The sequence below is a fragment of the Equus caballus genome, chromosome 16 (genome assembly GCF_041296265.1).
Source record: "Equus caballus isolate H_3958 breed thoroughbred chromosome 16, TB-T2T, whole genome shotgun sequence".
NCBI classification, from domain to species: Eukaryota; Metazoa; Chordata; class Mammalia; order Perissodactyla; family Equidae; genus Equus; species Equus caballus.
The window spans coordinates 6,110,379-6,128,521 of record NC_091699.1 but is presented as its reverse complement, the minus strand read 5'-3'; the positions used below and the strand labels follow the sequence as shown (position 1 = coordinate 6,128,521).

The 18,143-nt window shown below is 43.7% G+C and overlaps 1 protein-coding gene and 1 long non-coding RNA gene across 52 annotated transcripts in view; one reads left to right on the top strand and one right to left on the bottom strand.

Annotated features, from left to right (window-relative positions):
- LOC102151048 (uncharacterized) overlaps nt 1-14,113 on the top strand; it is a 28,391-nt gene extending 14,278 nt beyond the window's left edge. The window contains exons 2-7 of one of the 2 annotated variants that reach the window (XR_011426684.1): nt 2,605-2,696; nt 4,601-4,722; nt 9,402-9,478; nt 11,227-11,288; nt 12,990-13,118; nt 13,944-14,113. This is a non-coding gene — a long non-coding RNA (uncharacterized lncRNA). Of the gene's footprint in view, nt 1-2,604; nt 2,697-4,600; nt 4,723-5,363; nt 9,479-11,226; nt 11,289-12,989; nt 13,119-13,943 lie in introns of both variants that reach the window. The other variant, XR_011426685.1, reaches the window with a different exon arrangement.
- Nucleotides 1,820-18,143, bottom strand: part of LOC138917966 (heparan sulfate glucosamine 3-O-sulfotransferase 4-like) — an 87,660-nt gene continuing 71,336 nt past the window's right edge. For 37 of the 50 annotated variants that reach the window (XM_070237004.1, XM_070237006.1, XM_070237008.1 and 34 more), the window contains 2 exons: nt 4,412-4,425; nt 1,820-3,521 (listed from right to left, as the gene is read on the bottom strand). In XM_070237004.1, the coding sequence (XP_070093105.1) occupies nt 3,287-3,521; nt 4,412-4,425 (249 nt within the window). In that variant the 3' untranslated portion in view covers nt 1,820-3,286. Of the gene's footprint in view, nt 3,522-4,411; nt 4,426-11,417; nt 16,490-18,143 lie in introns of those variants that run through there. The other 13 variants (XR_011426682.1, XR_011426677.1, XR_011426683.1 and 10 more) reach the window with 9 other exon arrangements.

Below are 18,143 nucleotides of genomic sequence, written 5' to 3'. Positions count from 1 at the left end.
CTCAGCTAATCGCCACTTGATGGCCTGTAAGTCCTGAAACATGCTCATTCACCTCAGAACTCCCATGAGCAGTGCCCAGCAGCACTCTCTTCCTTACTCTTTCCCACAGTGTGTTGTAAAGCTTTTTATCTTGGCCAATCTCATAGGCAAATCAGTGAGGTCCTTTTTCCTCGAGACAGGGGAACCACTGTCAGTCATCTTGATTTGAAGATCAGAAAGAAACACGTGTTAGAAACACCAGGAAGCAGGAATTGTGGGAACTAGGATCAGATGTACTTGTGTTCCGTCCTGTTGCATCTCCCCACCTTTTGTGCTGCGCATCACTGACCACGTCCAGTGTGCTGTTGAGATCAGTCCCAGGCTCCTGCCAGGCCCTCTGTGACCTCAGCTGGCTTCTCTCTCTAGAGTCCTCTCTGGTTTCTCCTGTTTTCTACTGTTCTCCAGCCCCCATGCCTACTTTCTGATACTAGAACGCTCCCAGTCCATTCCCACCCCGCAGCGTTTCTATCTGCTGTTCCTCCCGTCTGGAATGCCTTTTGCACAGCTGACTTTGTCCAATTCCCTAGGACTCAACTCAGCATCCCCTCTTCAGAGAGGCCTTCCCTTTCACCTTCTCTAAAGTAGGTCCCTCTATCCTCCATACTGTTGAATCCTTCATTTGTTATAATCTCTTATTTATGTTTGTCTCTGTCCCTTCTCTGTCTTGTCACCACTGTATCCCCAATGCCTCGCACTTAGCAGACACTCAATAAATGTTGCTTGACTGAATCAATAGTATTTAATTGACTGATAATACAGAACTGAGAGGAATAGAAACCGCTCCTTGTTATCCAAGAGGCAATAATAAGTCCAGGATGGAGCGCTTAGAGGGAGGCAAATTGACCAGCTTTTCAGCAGTTGCTTAGCAGTGGAGTGAGTGCCTTCTTTGTGGGGAGTAGTCAAGCAGTGGCTTAATGCTGTTGAAAGCATTCTTGCGCTGGATATTGGAGTTGACTAGATCATTTCTAAGTCCGCTTCCTACCCTTAACCTGTTTGTTTTGTGTTCTCATCACTGCTCTACCACTCCTGCCTCAACTGCAGGTATGGCTTTTACCGCCAGATGGCACCAGAGGATTCCTTTGAAATCAGTGTTCATCACATGGCCACCAAAAGTGAGAAAACCCATTTCATTGCACTTAGACCCCCAACATGTGCTTGAAACAAAAGCTTCACGAAACAGTCTTAACCCTTACTATGTGTAATGCATGCTTATATTTTCCGTTTTACTTTGTTTTTTTAAATGCAGACTTGCATAGTATTCAACTGATTTCATATTAAAACAGCTCACTGTTTGAAAAGCACTCTTTTAGATAACTGAGCAGGTTTACTCTGTAAAACTTGTGGGTCTGCTGTTTTCCTTGGACATCCGGGCTTATAGCAAATTGTGTCCTTTAGTGAGTCTTTGTGTGTTTCTGTGCTGAGTTGTTGCATCGAGTAGCTGAACATGTGCTTCCTTAGGAGTGTCTATGGATGTACAAATATGGATGGAGAGACTGTGGGGGACATGTTTGTAGGGAAGTCAGCACCTGTTGCAGTCAAGGCAGCAGCAAGCCTTGTGAGTAGATAGAAAGAAAAGATATAGTATCTGCTTCTGGGGCCTCAGAATCCAGCTGGGTGAGATCCCATACACACACACACACACACACACGCGCGCGAGCGCGCGCGCGCACACCCATATCTTAATTTTCAGCTTACTTATCAAGCAACATGGAGATGGGTGTATTATTTGGGATATCACTTAGGATGCTACAGCCTGCAAGTAACAGAAGCCAGGCTCAAGTTGACTCAAATGGTGAAGACGTTTATTATCTCACAAACTATCCGTTGAGAGGTAGAGCAGGCTCCAGGTCCACAGGGGTGTGGCGTGGCATTGCCTTAGGGATCCAGGTTCCTTCCATGACTTCTCAGTTGTCCCGATGCTGGTTCCACTCATGGTTGCCAGAAGACTTCCAGTGGTAATCTGGGCTTCAGCTCCTAGGCTTGGAACACTAAAACCTTAATTCCTTGTAATGTACACTGAGAGAGAGTTTAGGCTACCATAGCATTTGCCAGGTTGTAGCTGTTTTGTTTACTTTCCCCTGGTTTCCCCACTATGACCTCCTTAAGGGACATGAAATGACTGGCACTTAGCACAGAGTTGGGAGAAGTACTTAGGGAGTTAGTAATGATGTTTGCCAGATACTTCTGGGTCTCCCTTCTCTGGACCCAGAACTTTTGGTTGAGTGGAGTTATGTGACTAGATCTGGCCAGGGAGCTTGCTAAGTAAATAAATAGTTGTAAGTTGTAAGTATGAGGGGAGGTTATTTGCTGTTTAGGCTTCTGAGAAAGGAATTAGCGACATGAGGAAAGAGAGAGGTAAGAAATGACCACTATGGGAAACGTGATGGGCATGTATATGAATAAAAAATGCATGGATGAGTATGTTTAAATTTGTAGAGGAGCACTCTATGTGCATTGATTGGCCTTTTGAGGGAGATAATTTTCCTCTGGATCCTTGACCTGGCTCCTGGGAACTTGGCCTGAACCTGTTCTCTACTCATCTGCCTCCTTTTTCATCCCTTTCAGGTTTGCAGTAAGCATTGGCTACTGGCATGACCCTTACCTCCAGCATTTTGTGAGACTGTCTAAAGAGAGGAAGGCCCCTGAGATTAACAGAGGCAAGTGACCATCTCCCTCCCAGGATCTCCTCATCAGCCGAGAGGCCTGAGGTTTTAGGGACTCATTCTTAGAGAGTTCCGGTGTGCACTCTCTCCACTAGTCTACGGAGTGCTAATTTCCCAACATCCTCACCAACACAGTGTATTATGGAACTGTTTAATCTGTTAATCTGATACTTGAAAAATGCTATAGTAATTTTATTTTATATTCCTCCTATTTACGGGTAAGATTGAAGATCATTTTCATATGTTTAAAAGCCATTCATATATCTTTTACTGTGAATGGTCTATTTAGCTGCCGTATTAAAGTGTTAGTAACAGTATTAGGCTCTGCAAATAATTTCCATCAAAGAAGTCACAGAATTTGAGACAGGAGTGTGGCGTAGCCTCAGCCAGACTGAGAAACTGACCAGGTAATTCCTGTGTGTGCTGGAAATCTTGGCCCTAAGGATGGATCCTGAGGTAGGTTCTTTCAGAAATACAAAGAAATTTTGAAGTGGAGGTTCCTGAGAATAAGGACACGGTATTTCCTTTGAGCTGAGGGTGAATCCAGGCATCCGTAAGATTGGGCGAGGCCTGGCAAAGAGGCCTTAAGCCTCCCTCCTGTGCTCTTGAGGCACATTTCCTTCGGAATGCTGCAGAGGGACGCACCATGGCGCCTGACTCTGTGCTTCGGGCAGCATGTCAGCCCTCCTTCCTTCCTTCTTCCTCTGCCTGGGTTTGCCTCTGTACTGGGGACCTGCAGCCCAATAGGAGAGTGCTTCCCAAACAGTGTGTGGTGAAGATCTCTTTTCCCCAATATCCAATCCATTGTGGATGACATTTCTGTAAAATACAATAAAAATGATTTACTAGCAAAATAAAATGAATAAGACATGCAAAATACAAGCCCAAATTATTTACTAGTAGATTCAACAGGCATAAGATTCCTGTGTCAAATTGCAATAAAACTTTTTTTTTTAAAGATTGGCACCTTGCGCTAACATGTGTTGCCAGTCTTCTTCTTTTTTTTCTTCTCCCCAAAGCCCCCCGGTACCTAGTTGTATATTCTAGTTGTGCCTCTGGTTGTGCTACGTGGGATGCCACCTGAGCATGGCCTGACGAGTGGTGCCATGTCCACACCCAGGATCCAAACCGGTGAAACCCTGGGCCGCCAAAGCAGAGCATGCGAACTTAACCACTCAGCCACAGGGCCAGCCCCACAATAAAAGTTTCTAAATGCCACTCTCAAATTTTGTTCTTAAAATAGTCACACTTAGAGCAGCCAGCCTTACAACACAGACAGACTTTATCTTCCTTTGTTCTTCTTTATTTCTCATCTCCTTTGCCCAGCTCCCCACCCCAGAGCTTAACAAGTCAATTTGTTAGACAAGCATTCCTCCCCCAATCTGTGATGCCATGTTACAGACACCGAGGCTCTAACCTATACAGGGTGGAGATGACAGGAACACAATAAGAAGTGTGGCTTTCTTTGCTTCGACACTCATCCATCCAATATCCTGACCTAAAAATATTATTTTCCATGTGACCTTGCAATTTCGAGTTTTACCACAGAACTAAGTAGCTTTTACTATAGCTATGAAAAGGCACACTTCCTAGAGGAACATTTAGATCAGATGTTTTCATGTAAAATACTTGTCTTTCGTAAGTAGAATTATAGTGCATTTTATTTTTCTTAGGATAGTTAATTCTGCCATTAAATAGATTGTACTTACTTTGGTTCAAACGGCTGAAAAAAAAAAGAAGAGAATTTAAAATTTGCTATTTCTCCTATAAAGTCATGGATAATCTGCTGACCCCGAGGAAGGGCAGAAGTGCTCTGTTTGGCTCTCCTGCTGCAGAGAGCTTTGCAGGGATTATTTCTCATCGCTGAGTGACAGCTTGTTTCTGTCTCTCTCTGTTAGGATATTTTGCTCGTGTCCATGGCATCAGGCAGCTTATAAAGGCATTTCTACAGAAGACAGAATGTCAGTGCCAAATTATAAACCTGGGGGCTGGGATGGATACAGCCTTCTGGACATTAAAGGTAAGTTAATATCCCCCCTCTTTTTTCCCCAGTTGTTTAAATTTGATTTTGTGAAGATTTTCACCATATTCAAAACTTTTAAAACTATATTAAAAGGGATGCAGTGACAGCCTGTCTCCCACCATTGTCCCCACCTGCTTGCACACCCCCCCCACAACCCCCATCAGCCCCGTACTTTATCTCACCGGGGCCCTGGTGAAGGATATGTGGGTTGTTTCTCATCTTTTGTTGTTACAAACAGGGTTATAAAAAAAATCTTTGTATATATTTCCCCCTGCATGTGTGGAAATATATCAGGAGAGAAAATTCTGCCAGTGGAATTGCTGAGACAAAGAGCACATGCCTTTGTAATTTTGATAATAACTAAGATTTTATTGTCAGCATAGCAGCGTTTAGGTAAAATTTCTCTGGGCGATGATAATATGATACAAAGCCCTTTTGTAGCCAATCTGTGATTTGATCCCTTACCTGCTCTGTTAGGATTCAAGAGCAGGTGTAATTGCATTCACAGGACAGGAAACTTGGGTCTCATTACAGGCAGAAGCAGGACTAAAGCACTGGGCTTTGACTCCTGGGGTGGAATTTTGCCTTCAAACCTTTGCCCTACGAAGATTCCACTGATCGTATTTTCTTTTTTGTAGGTTTGTACAGATTTTTTTAGGGTCTTCTATCAGGTCAGTCATGTGGCAGTAATGGGTATGTGCATTTCCCCAGATTTCTCCAGATGTACACCAAGATAAATTAGAGTGTGAGGGCATAACCCGACCTGCATATCTGTTTTGTCCCTAATCAGCTCACCTGATAAGATGGCCTTTAGTCATCAGAGCTCCCAGCCTTTCTCTTACTCAAGGGAGAAGTCGGTGGCATCAACATGGTCTTAGTATTAAACGCTTGCCTCTGCATTCTTCATTTAGGATAAGATAACTAACATTTATGAGGTGCTTTTACATACATGGCCTCACGAATTAACATGAGACCTCTGTGAGAGGGGAGAGCTTTACACAGATGGGGAAAGTGGGGCTACGAGAGCTTGTGTCTTTCCCCAAATTGGATATCTGGTGGCACTGGAATGTGGAACAAACATTGGAGCCCAGCTCATCGAACTGCAGACTCCTTCCCCTTTCCTCTACACACAGCCCTGTGGGTGTTCCAGCGGTTCTTTTCTGTAGGTTGATTGTGCCTGTGTAACACGGGGACCATGGTGTAGCAGAAGGAACTGGAAGAGAATGCAGCGTAAGCGAATGTGCAGTGTCAGTGTTCACAGGGGCCGCTGGAGAAATCCCTCCTTTGGGCCTGACACCTTTTTGACTGGTCCCATGGTTTGGTTTTTTCCCCGTCTTGCAAGTGAGTTAATAATTAATAAATCTGAGATTTTTATTTCTGAGCAAGGTACACAGAGGCTTACGTGCTCCTTCCAAGGAAAAGGCTGTCTGTCAGTAGTGAGGAAGGAGAGTAGCACAGGGTCTGAAAGTCTTTTGTGGAAGTTTTTTGTTTTGTTTGATAATCATATTGGTCTGAAGGGATTTTTTAAAATCTAAAGTTCCTCCTTTTTTGAAAAACAATTATTATGTTTGCTCTTTTGGAGCCGAGGTTGCATGGGCCAAATCCAGCCTGCCACCTATTTTTAGAAATCAAGTTTTATGGGATGCAGCCACTCCCATTTATTTCCATATTCTCTGTGGCTGCTTTAGCACTGTGACCGCGGAGTCCAGCAGTTATGACAGACCGTCTGGCCTTCACAGGCTAAAATACTTATTTCTGACTCTTTACAGAAAATTTGCTAATCCCTGTTTTAGAAATATATGTGCTCCTATAAAAGAGTGAGGAAAATCTTGTCTGTTGGTCTTGTTGTCTCACGCACCTCCCACCTTGGATGGTCCCCTGGCTGCCCCAGCAGAGGCTTAGCTGTGAGTCAAGGCTTTCTGCTGTCACTACTATATGAGTTTGCTCTGTATGATCTCAGGGGCCCAGGACTGGAGGGTTGAAGACTCCCATCTTCGGGCAGCGGGCAAGAATAGGGCAAGGGAGAGCCGGTATTGTCACAAAGAATAAGGAGTGAGTGAAACTCTTAAGGGGCCTCAGTTGTTTGGTGTCTCTTGAATTCTGTTTCTACAAACTGAAAGGTCAAGTACATAGGGGAAGGATTGTCAATTTTGCTGGCCTGTGAAACAGTCGGCCATGTTGGATCTGCTTTGAGACTAAGTGGTACCCTTCCTCCTGGCTGCTCCTGGCTGCCCTCTGGTACTTATAGTCAGTCTTGGGTGTCTTCCCTGCCTCCTTGAGACGTGTGAGCTACTTGGGAGTGGAGTGTCAGAAGGGCCTAGAGAATCACAGACTAAAAAGTGAAAGTATCACTTCCCACAGCCATTTTGCCCTTTTCTGAAAGCCGAGAAAGAGGATGTCTGTTTCTTAAAAGCTCCAGGTGTGCCTTTTGGAAGCTTCCCTTCCACAGTGCCCTCTTATTCAGAATCCTTGGGAGGATCAAGTGAGCTACTGCAGGGAAAGCTCTTTCCAAAGTCAGAAGACCCATTTGAGTTGTAGGACTCTATGCTATCTGTCATTCATTTGCTTTTAATTGCTCTCTTTGTCTTCTGAAATTTTAGACTATCTTTAACTTTCCATACCCTGCGAGTAAAAGTTCTTGAAAGGTCTCGTAGAATTTCCTAGAGAAAGTCAGGAAACCCCTTAATGGTTTCACTCACTCCTTATTCTTTATGACAATACCGGCTGGCTCTCCCTTGCCCGCTGCCGGAACATGGGAGTCTTCAACGCTCCAGTCCTGGGCCCCTGAGGTCATACAGATCAAGTTCACGTAGCAGTGGCAGCAGAAGGCCTTGACTCGCAGCTAAGCCTCTGCTGGTGCAGCCAGGGAACCATGCCAGGTGGGAGGTGCGATTTCCACACATCCTCTAAACACGTCCTCCACGGATCTTCAAGTAGATTACATAGCCCTACTCTGCTGATAGGCGGGAGCTCCTCTGATGTCAGGAAACTGTCTTGTTTATTCCTCCCCCCACCCTCCGCCACTGCCTCCCTCGTACCTTCCTTTCCTTCCTCTCTTCTCTCTCTCTTTCTCTTGCCCCATCCTTCCCTCTCTCCCTCCCTCCCTCTCTTCCTTCCTCCTCCCCCACCCCTCCAGATCCCCTAGGACTTTAACTGAGGACTAGTGTCTGCATAGGGTGGGGGAGCTGGATCTCACATTTCTGACACTTGCCCTTAGGGGTCACCTTCCTACTAGGAAATGCTTGCTCATGATTTCCATTCCCATCATGCTGTCCCATCAGGGGGTCTGCTGCCCCTCCATACTGCTCTCCATCTCTTACTACTGTCTACATAAATGGTTCTCTCTCCTGCCCAGTTGCTCAGGGCAGAAACAAGGGTGCCATCCTTATTCCTCCTTTTTCTTTATTCCACCCTCTATTGACACCACCACCAGGTTCTGGATATCAGCAAATTTCTTTTTAAATAAGTAGTTCTGCATTTCTGGAATATAAGCACAGATGGGAGCAGGGATGTTAAAAGAGTACTAGGCCAGAAGGTGGGCAGGTGGGCCAGGTTGTGGAGCACCCAGCATCTTAGCTCAATCTTAGAGGTGGGAAGAGCTGCTGCAGGCAACAGGAAGTGTGTCGTTGAAAGAGATCAGAAAGGGATGTTGTTAGAGTCTGTGCAGTTGGGGACAGAGCGGAAGAGGAGAGGATGCATTCTAGGATAGTCAGCAGGCAGGGCTGAGTGATTGATCAAACAGGGTGGAGACGGAGAGAATTCTAGGATGACCAGTGAGTGACTGTGGGGAGAAGGGTATAGTACCAACCAAGCTAGGGAAAGCAGAAGGGGGAAGCAGGGCCGTGTGTGTGTGTCTCTATGTGTGAGGTGTTCACAGTTTTTTTTTTTTACTGCAGCTCACAGTAAAAAATAAATGTATATCCCAATCTAGCACCCACATCTATGTACTGATGTATGTAAATAATAAGGGCACACACATGGTGCTTACTAGGTGCAGGCCCTGTTCTCTCACTCCTGTATTTCCTCATTAATCCTCACAACCCCACGAGGTGGCATCATTTTCTCTACTTTTCAAATGAGGAAGCCTTGGCTCAGGGAGTTTAGTGACTTTCCCAAGGCCTCAGAGTGAACAAGTGGTGGAGCTGGGATTTGAACCCTGTCCACCCGGGCTGCAGAGTCCCTGTCCTTTACCACCCCAGTATACTCCACTGTCAGAGAAAAAAATAAATATATTACAAAATAGTACTTACCCTCACCTCATGTGATGCTTTCTGATATTTGCTATTTTATTTCATTTCATCCAAAAGATTCTTGTCCATACCCACTACACTGATTTCCTGACTCTCTCTAATTGGTCTCAAGCTGCTTACTGTTACATCCTACGTCCAGAGTGCCTCCTGCTCCTCCCCACTCCATCCCAGTGGATGCATCCCCAGTTCTGGCTGCCCATTACTTCTTGCCTAGGTGACCACAGTAACCTCCTAATTTTTTGTGCCATCTGTTCCTCATACTGAGACCAAAGTAATTTAGAAAATGCATTTCTGACCATATCATCCCCTGATTTAAAATCCTTAAATACCCCATTGCTCCTCGGGCCTTGGTACTTGGTCTGTGAGGATGATCAGTGAATATATGACTGAATAAATAATTATAAAGATAACTGTGTTTTTTCTCAGGATGAGGGTCTTCTCCCAAGGAAATATTTTGAAGTTGACTTTCCGGTGATAGTCACGAGAAAGCTACACAGCATCAAGTAAGTGTGGCTTTGGCCAGAAGAGAGAGCCTGGTAGAATTCAGAACCAGCCTTCAGTAGACAGCAGGTCTGAGTGCCAGAGACCTCATTTTAGGGCCCTGCTCTCCTCACTTGCTTTCTTGCCCCGAGACCCTCATTCCAGTGTGTCTTGCAGTCTTCAAAATGAAAAATACCCTCCCTTGTGACTCTTCTCTCCATTCATGTAACTTCTCTGAACACTTAAAAAGTGACCTATCATAGTTTAGTAATCTGAATTAAAATTCACATAATGTGTATTTTGTTTACTTCTTTATCCCAGGGCACAGAAAGGTACCTGGTCCAGAAAAGATACGTAGTAAATATTTTTTGAATGAATGAATGAATGGGAAACTGAACTTAATCATTTATTATATATGAGATATGTGGGGGCCATTCTGAGTCGAGGTTTCAAGGAGTTAGCAAAGTTGTAGATGATGAGTTTGCTCATCTTTGCCGAGAGCTTTCCGTGTTAAATGCTTCACTTGGATTGTCTCATTCAATCCTCAGAGCAGACTCATGAATTAGTGCTATTATTAGCCCCTTCTTACAGATGAGGAAACTGAGGCTCAAGGAAGTTAAGTTAATTTGCCTAAAGTCACCTGGCTAGGAAGGGGTGGAGCTGAGCTTTAAACCCTGACTTCAAGCCCAAGGTCAAGGTTTCTCAGTACAGTCGTGTGTCCCCTAGCAGTAACAGGGATGCGTTCTGAGAGATGCATTGCTAGGTGATTTCAGTGTCATGTGAACGTCGTGGATTACACTTACACAGTCCCAGATGGTGTAGCCTACTATACATCTGGGCTATATGGTGCTAATATTGAAGGACCACTAGCACGTATGTGGTCTGTGGTTGACTGAAACGTCATTATGTGGTGTGTGACTTAGTTTTAACCTGTACTCCCTCCTTTTAAAATTATTTAAATAAAATTCTAATTCTTATATTTAAACATTTTAATAAACGCAAAAGTTTCTACCTGTCCTTTAGAGATGTCTAATCCTCACAAACTGGAAATGTTTTTTCTTTTCTAGTTTATCCTAGGAAAATAAGTTTTTTACCCTTTCCAAATATAAAATTGCATTTTACATTAAATAGGCTTTTTGGATAATATATGGCAATTCTGATGCTCTGGGAACTGCAAAGTACTACTAAGCTTGTTAAAACTCTGAGTGAAGTAAGAGTAAGTAGGCTCTAAATCAAGGCCAGACACGGTTTCCTGGGGTGAAAAACGCAGTGGCGTTTGTGTATGGTTATTGGTATAATGAATTTGGCTCTCGGATTTCTGATTTTTTACATATTCTTCATTGAGGGAGTTATCACATAAATGTTACTGAACTTTAGGTCTGAGTGAAAGTCAATTTTTGTTATCTGTGAGAAACAATAGCTATCTTAAAAATTTTGTTTGAGAAGAGGCAAGAAACTTGGGATGACCTGAAAAATGCTGGAACATTTGGAAAATGCGTGCTAGCCTATCTGTAGCTATTTCTAAGTATTTCATGATCAGTTTGCAATTTGACATCAAATTCTGAGTGTAATGCTTAGCTGACCTAACCCGAGAGCTGTATCCGCTGGATTTTTGCTGTACGTGGTCAAATGTAATTAAACAGAAGGCCTTCTGTAGTGGCCCTTGCTTTGAACAGTAGCAGTATACAAGTCCCATCTCTGTAGTGGGCCTCTGCATTTTTAGAGTAAATGAGCTGCTTGACTTATCCTTCTCTCTCCCATCTTCCCATAGATTCAAGTCTCTCCTATCAAAAACCAATTTAGACTTACATTCAGAGGAGACACTTCAAATGGGTAAGTATCCTTGACCTAAGTGATACAGTACGGACTATGTAACTGTTTTGGCTTTCCCCCCTTTCCTTCTTAAAGATGGTCTGTATCTGTGGGCATGTGTGTGCATACATGATGTCATACAGCATGTGCTTCTGCTGATACATTTAGACTTTTATTGCAGTTACCATGGAGGAATTTAGAACAATTGCTCGTATGACTCTTCTTAAATGTCCACAGGTCCCCAATCTTAAATCTTTTTTAAAAAATTTAAATTAGCTGCCAACATTTCAAAAACAGGAGATTTTTCATGAGAATCTTGATTTCCAGCTTTCCTTGGAAAAGTTACATCTGGCAACATTAGACCCGAACTCCTACGTGGCAATAATTGAGCAGCGGCCGCCTTGTTGGGAGGGGTCGTGCATTCTCCACTTCTGTCCTCACCCCTCCCCGTTGTCTTATACTTTACCTACTTCCCTCACTTCTGTTACCTCCTCAGCCCCTGCAGTCAACTTTTCCCCTCAAGTTTTAATTATGAGTGTTTCCAACAACACTTCCTCATTTCTAAGCCTTTCAATTTATGGTAAACCTCTTCCAGAATCTTCCATCATTTTCAGTCTTTGTCTGACAGAGAGAAGATCAATGGGGTTATTAATAATTCAGATCAGGGCTGGCCCGGTGGCGCAGGGGTTAAGTGCGCATATTCTCGGCGGCCCGGGGTTCGCCGGTTCCAATCCCGGGTGCGGATGTGGCACCTCTTGGCAAGCCATGCTGTGGTAGGCGTCCCACGTATAAAGTAGAGGAAGATGGACACGGATGTTAGCTCAGGGTCAATCTTCCTCAGCAAAAAGAGGAGCATGGGCAGTAGTTAGCTCAGGGCTAATCTTCCTCAAAAAAAAAAAAATCAGGTCAGAAAACATGCTTAGAGAGGATGGTCTTCTCGGATGGTCAACACAATAACATCAGGAACATCACAGCTCGATAAGCTGCCTTTTACACACAGCCACAGTGCTTCAGTCCTTCTTTCCTTCTGCTAATCACATTCACAATTAAGTTTGTACAGAAAACATCTCCCCCATCCTTGGTTTCCCTCATACAGTTGGAAGTAGAACCTATTCAGGCTTTGCCGTTTGCTGGCCTCTTTGCTTTTCCACACTTTTGCTATCATTTTCTACATATTTGGTTAATATTTGTGTCAGAATGGTTATCTGTAACAAAAGATCTAATACTTTGAGTTCCTTTTGATGAAATAATGTAGAAATATATGAAATAGAAAGTAAAGACCCTCCATAATCTCACCCACCCCCAGAAGATAACCACTATTCAGTGTGTTCTCCTACAGATGAGCAGTATACCCAGAGACAGGTAAATAGATGCACACTTAAATGCAACCCAGGGCCTGGCACAAAAGAGGTTCAGTACTCCTTTTTTGAATGAATGTATATACACATCGAATAAATATATGTTGTAGTTCACTGTGTATTTGTTGAATTATAGATTACATGGAACTTTAATTAACAGTGAATAATTTATACATACTGTTTTGCAACTTGCTTTTTTTCATACCCAGTAAATCATGGCTGTCTTTTCATGTCGGCCTGTAGGAATCTACTTCATTATTTCTAATGGCTTTATAGTACTCCTTTGCGTGGAAAGTCCATTTAATCTCTTTCCTACCGATAGTCATTTAGATTGCTGTCTTTTTCATGTTTTTGTATTAAACAGGATTGTAGGAAACATATGTATATGTGCATATCTGCAGGAACTGTTTGCTCAAAGAATTGGCCATTATGAATTTTAGCTACTGCCCAACTGTTCTTCAAGACCTCTTTATGAATTCCTACTTTCACAAAGGTGGGTCAAGATTCTCTTTCCCTACACCCTCACTTACACTGGGTATTGTTATTTTCTAAAATTTCTACCAATCTGATAGGCTGAAATGATGTCCTATTATTTTAAAGCTTTCTATCACTTTGAAGGCTAGTGAGGTGGCTGGAGTATCTTTCCTTAGTTTTATTGGCCTGCCTGGCCCCATGCCCAGTTGGGTGAGCGGTGTGGGATAGGCTGCAGACAGACCAAAGAAAAGACCTGGAGATGGCAAACAACACATAGGGGTTTATTAGGAGTTACTTACAGGGAATGTCCAGTGGTGGCCGGCTAGATGGAAGTGTGCACCTGCTACCTCAGGTCGGGAGGGGGTTGCTTCTATAGGAAGGGGCACAAAGGCTATATGCTTGCCAAGAGGAGCTGTCCCTGATACGGCCAGCATTCCCAGGAACAGTAGTTCATGTGGAGGGGCTCTGTGTTTCTTTAAGACATGATGGTCTTTGAGTGAGATAAAGTAAGATCCAGGCTGGCCAGGCCTGGGATCCTTACAAATTTCAGCAGCTGGGCGTCCTGTCCAGATGGTTGGCATCCTGCCCAGGACGACACATGGCTCTTAAAGGGCACTCAGGGTAGTGCCCCTACATGGCTGTTGGGATGACTTTGTAAATTTCCTTTTTATTTCCTTTGCCCTTTTTTTCCCAGTTGAATTGCTTCCTTTTCTTTTCAATTTATAGGAACCCTTTATGACATAAAGATATGTTCTTTGATGGAGGTCCCTTGTCAACCTTTCTATTGCAGATGTTTTCGTTAATCTTGTATTTGATTTTGTAACTCTGTGTGTGTCTTTTGTAGGCAAATCCGCCCGCTGTACAAACTATTGGGACTTCCTGGCTGATTGTGGTGTGGATGTTGTAAGTACCAATTTGCTGTGTGCTTCCCCGCTCCTTCTTCTGTTCCTCTTTATCCCCGCTCCTTGTTCTCTTTCCCTTTATCAATAAACTCTGATTGCTCAAACAACCAAATAGCCTTGGCGGTACCTATCATTCCTCACCCTTTGCGGCTCCGGACAACAGCAACCCTAACTAGTGAGTGTTAAGGGAAAAAAAATCAAGCGCCTGCTTTTAATTCATGGCAAATGGGCTGAAAAGCTGATTTAGTGAATTATAATTTTAGATTGAAATTCCCAAGGCAGTTATAGAGGAGCTTGTCAAACCACAGAAACCAATGGAATCAAGAGATGACTTGAACAGGGCAGTGGTTCAATCCGTTTCAGAGATACCATCCATTATGCAAACCCAAAACCTTGAAAAGTTTCTAACGTACAACCCTAGCAATCTCTCATTCACCTAAAGTCTCAAGGCCCCTCTCTTGACTCAATTTAAAATGAAAAATGCCTGGTATGACTTACAAATGTAAAAATAATTAAATCATGTTATGATGTCTGGGGAACACCAGTGAAATTGGCCAAATCTCATCATAGTTTGATTTCAAACATAGTTTGATCTCAAATGGGAGTTTGGCAGGGTCTTCTAGAACAGTCCTACCTTCTCAAATGCCTTCAGCTCTGCAGAAAAATGGAAGGCAAAGCATGCCCTCGGCATTCTAAATGCCTCAGTCCCTCTCCAGGGCAGGCGGCCTCCATTCCTACTGTGGGCTCAAGAAAACATCAGCAGGAAAGCCCGCAGAGCCTGCCCCCTTCCATACCCCGTCCCCTTAGTGGAGAAGGCTGGCTGCAGGTACCCCAGGAAATCAGACTCTTCTCCTCCTTTGGCTCAAGTTACAGTAGACCAAATTCTGGAATCTGGTTTGCATTATTCTCTGGAGAGCTACTTAAGAGCTGCTTAAGGGCTTGAAATCCCTCATTCAGACATAATCTTGAAATAAAAGATGATATCCTAATGAAAAATGCATTACAGCTTTCTCTGTTGGGCCAGCCATACTGATAGGCAGGATAGAAGGAAGGAACTAAGAAAAATGAAGAAGAAAAGCAAAGGAAAATTAGGAGACAAAGGGGAGAGAAGAGGAGGAAGAAATTTATGTCACATACTCTGCGTGGGGGCACTTTAAATGCCATTTCAGTTCATCCTCACATAATCCCTTGCAAATCAGTCATATTGAGCCCATTCTGCAGATGAAGAAATTGAGGCTTGGTGATATTAAGTAACTTGTCCAGGGTCACACAAAGAGGATGCAGTGGATTCTGACTCAGAGATACAAAAACAGGCACCAAACAATGTTGCCTCTAACTGCTCTCTTCCTTCCTCTGAAGGGTCTAACAGAGGTTTGTTCTAGAACCATAGTATTATAGTGGGTGCATGGACCCTATGGAGACAATGTAACCTCATGAGATAAGAAACAGATTTAAAAAAACGAAAGAAAGAAACAGATTAATATAAGTAACCTGGCATCAAATAAAACTATCTGTCAAAGCAAAACCAGACCCAGTTTTTCTAACTCTCATGTCATACTCAGTCCACCTGACCAGAATCCGTTTTATAAGTAGTTTATATGGATCAAATATGGGACTCCTGATTCATGAGTGAACAGCTGAGAATTTTCCTGCCTTCAAGAAAATGTTCATTGGGAAGAAATGAGATAGTTATTTGTGAATTGTCTTTTTCTGCCTCAATGCTTCTGTTTCTATCGGGCTCCTTTTGTTGGGGTTGCAATATATCTGGGAGTATTTCCCCCACGCTGTTGCAAAATCTGTAAGAGGGAAAAAAAACAAAATAGCACATGGAAGCCATAATTCTGACAACTACAAAGGGTACGGGTGTGCCAATTACTTTCTGAAATGAGTTTAAGCCAGAGTCACAGACTGGTGGCCGGCTGGCTGTATCCAGCCCACAGGTGGGTTTTGTTTGTCCGCAGTCCTGGCCCACACCACGCTTTGAAGAAATTTCGATCTGTTGCCAACATTAAGAACCAGACAATTTCACGTCTAAACCTGGCTTTGCAGTTTCTCTTACTAAGTGGAAGATCTGATAACCCTGACGCCACATTTGCACGTGGAAAAGAGTAGCTGGAACGGAGCAGTGGCTGCCGGTTTAGACAGAGAATGTGCGTCCCAGTTTCTCCCCACCTGGTCTATTTCATTCATTTATATAATCGCTGTGGGCCCAGATGGCATCTGAGTTGCTGACCCTTTGTTTAAGACATTAAGAAGATGTAGATTGCAAAGCCAATCATTATTAGACTTTTCCCAAAAATATTCCCAATAAGAGACTCTTCAGTCAGTAGTATGATAGCAGTGATAGAAGGTAAAGCATATGAGACCAAAATGATTTGAGAAATGGAAAAACCCAGTAGTTGGGTCCATTTGGTTTTCTGCTCTAGGATACTCACTTTTTGTTTAGAAAATACGTTCACTTTTACTTCATTTACTCCTTCCAAAAATCCTGCAAGTAAGAAATTACTCTCAGATCAACAACCTGAAACCGAGTGACCTTAAATAGGTTATCCAGCCAGGATCATCCAACTATTAAGTTGCAAAACCAGGTTATGAACCCAGTTTTAGCCAGCTCCAAACACTGTGCTTTTGTAAACCCATGAGACTTGTTTCCACCTCAGGGCCTTTGTACCTGCTGTTCCCTCTACTGGAAACCTCTCCACCTCGATCTTCACATGGCAGGATCTTACTCTTTCATTTCATTTACATCACCTCCACAGAGAGGTTTCCCCTAACCATTTCACTTAAAATAATATCTGTGCATGCACACACACACACACACACCCCAATTACTCTCTAGACTCCTGCTTCTCAAAGTGAGGTTCAGGGATCAGCAGCATCAGCATCAACTGGGAAGTTAGAAATGCAGAGTCTGAGGCCCCTCCCCAGTCCTGCTGAATCAGAATCTGCATGTTAACAACACCGCAGGTGATCCATGTGCATTTCACGTTTAAAAAGCACTGCTCTACAGGAGCCCTGCCCAATGGAAATGCAATGGGAGTCACAAGTGTCATTTTAAGTTTTCTATAGCCACATTAAAACGGTTAAAAGAAAGACTCGTTTGTTTGCTGTCTCCTCTACCACCCTACTAAAAGATGCCATTTCCACAAGAACAGGTCCTGCCTCTGTCTTGTTCTCCACTTTATCCTCAGTACCTAAAACAGTACTGGGCACCTGGTAAACGTTATTGAATGTTTGAAGAATGAAAGAAGGAAAAGACATTCTAGTACTTTCTGTGCGGCAGCGTGGTACAGGGAAAGAAACCAAGCACTCTGAAATTGGACAGATGTGGTCAACTCAACCAATGACCAGCTGAGCAAACTTGAGCAAGTGGTTCACCCTCCAGGAGCCACCTGTAAACCAGGATTGTTGCTGTTTAACTCACAGCCTCATCATGACACCCCGATGTGATAACATATCTATAAAGCAACCACCACCACAATCACAAGGGTTCAAGAAATGCCAGTGCCTCTCCTCTGTCTTCTTTCATTCTTTCCAGATACCATGTGTGAATAATGCTGGGGACCACTTTCCCCTGGGAGGCATGAGCATGACTATTGAATCTGTTACCAGCGCACTGGGTTCTTGTTGTCCCCCAGGATAGAAATCAAGAGAGACAACAAATGGGAGTAGAAAAGTAAAAGTTTATTAGTTTGTGCACAAGGGAGGCACAAGGGAGCCAGCCACCGGCCCCTTTCCTTTCCACACCGGCCCCCTACTTCTGTAGGGATGTTTGTTATGTTATGTTATCTTGATAACCCTTGGGAAGAGGCCATGAGGGCGAGGCCTGGTCACCTCTTTCCCTTAGTTGTCTATCTCATTCATCCCCTCCTCTGTTGTCGCCAAGTCAAGGTTAAATTCCAGCTGGACCTGAGCAGAACCTGAAACTTCTGAAAAATCAAAATCTTGAAAAACTTTCTATCAGGGACTTAACTCTCAACCCTGGCGTTGGGAGCCCCAGCTCCCAGCTTTCTCCAAGCCTTTGGCTCTTGCCTCCCTGGCTTGCCTCGTGCTGGTTCAGGGACTAAGTGCCCAGGTTGAATGGGACTTGACTAAATCTTATAAGTATACTGACACCTGCAGTTGGGCTCTGCACCCTTCTC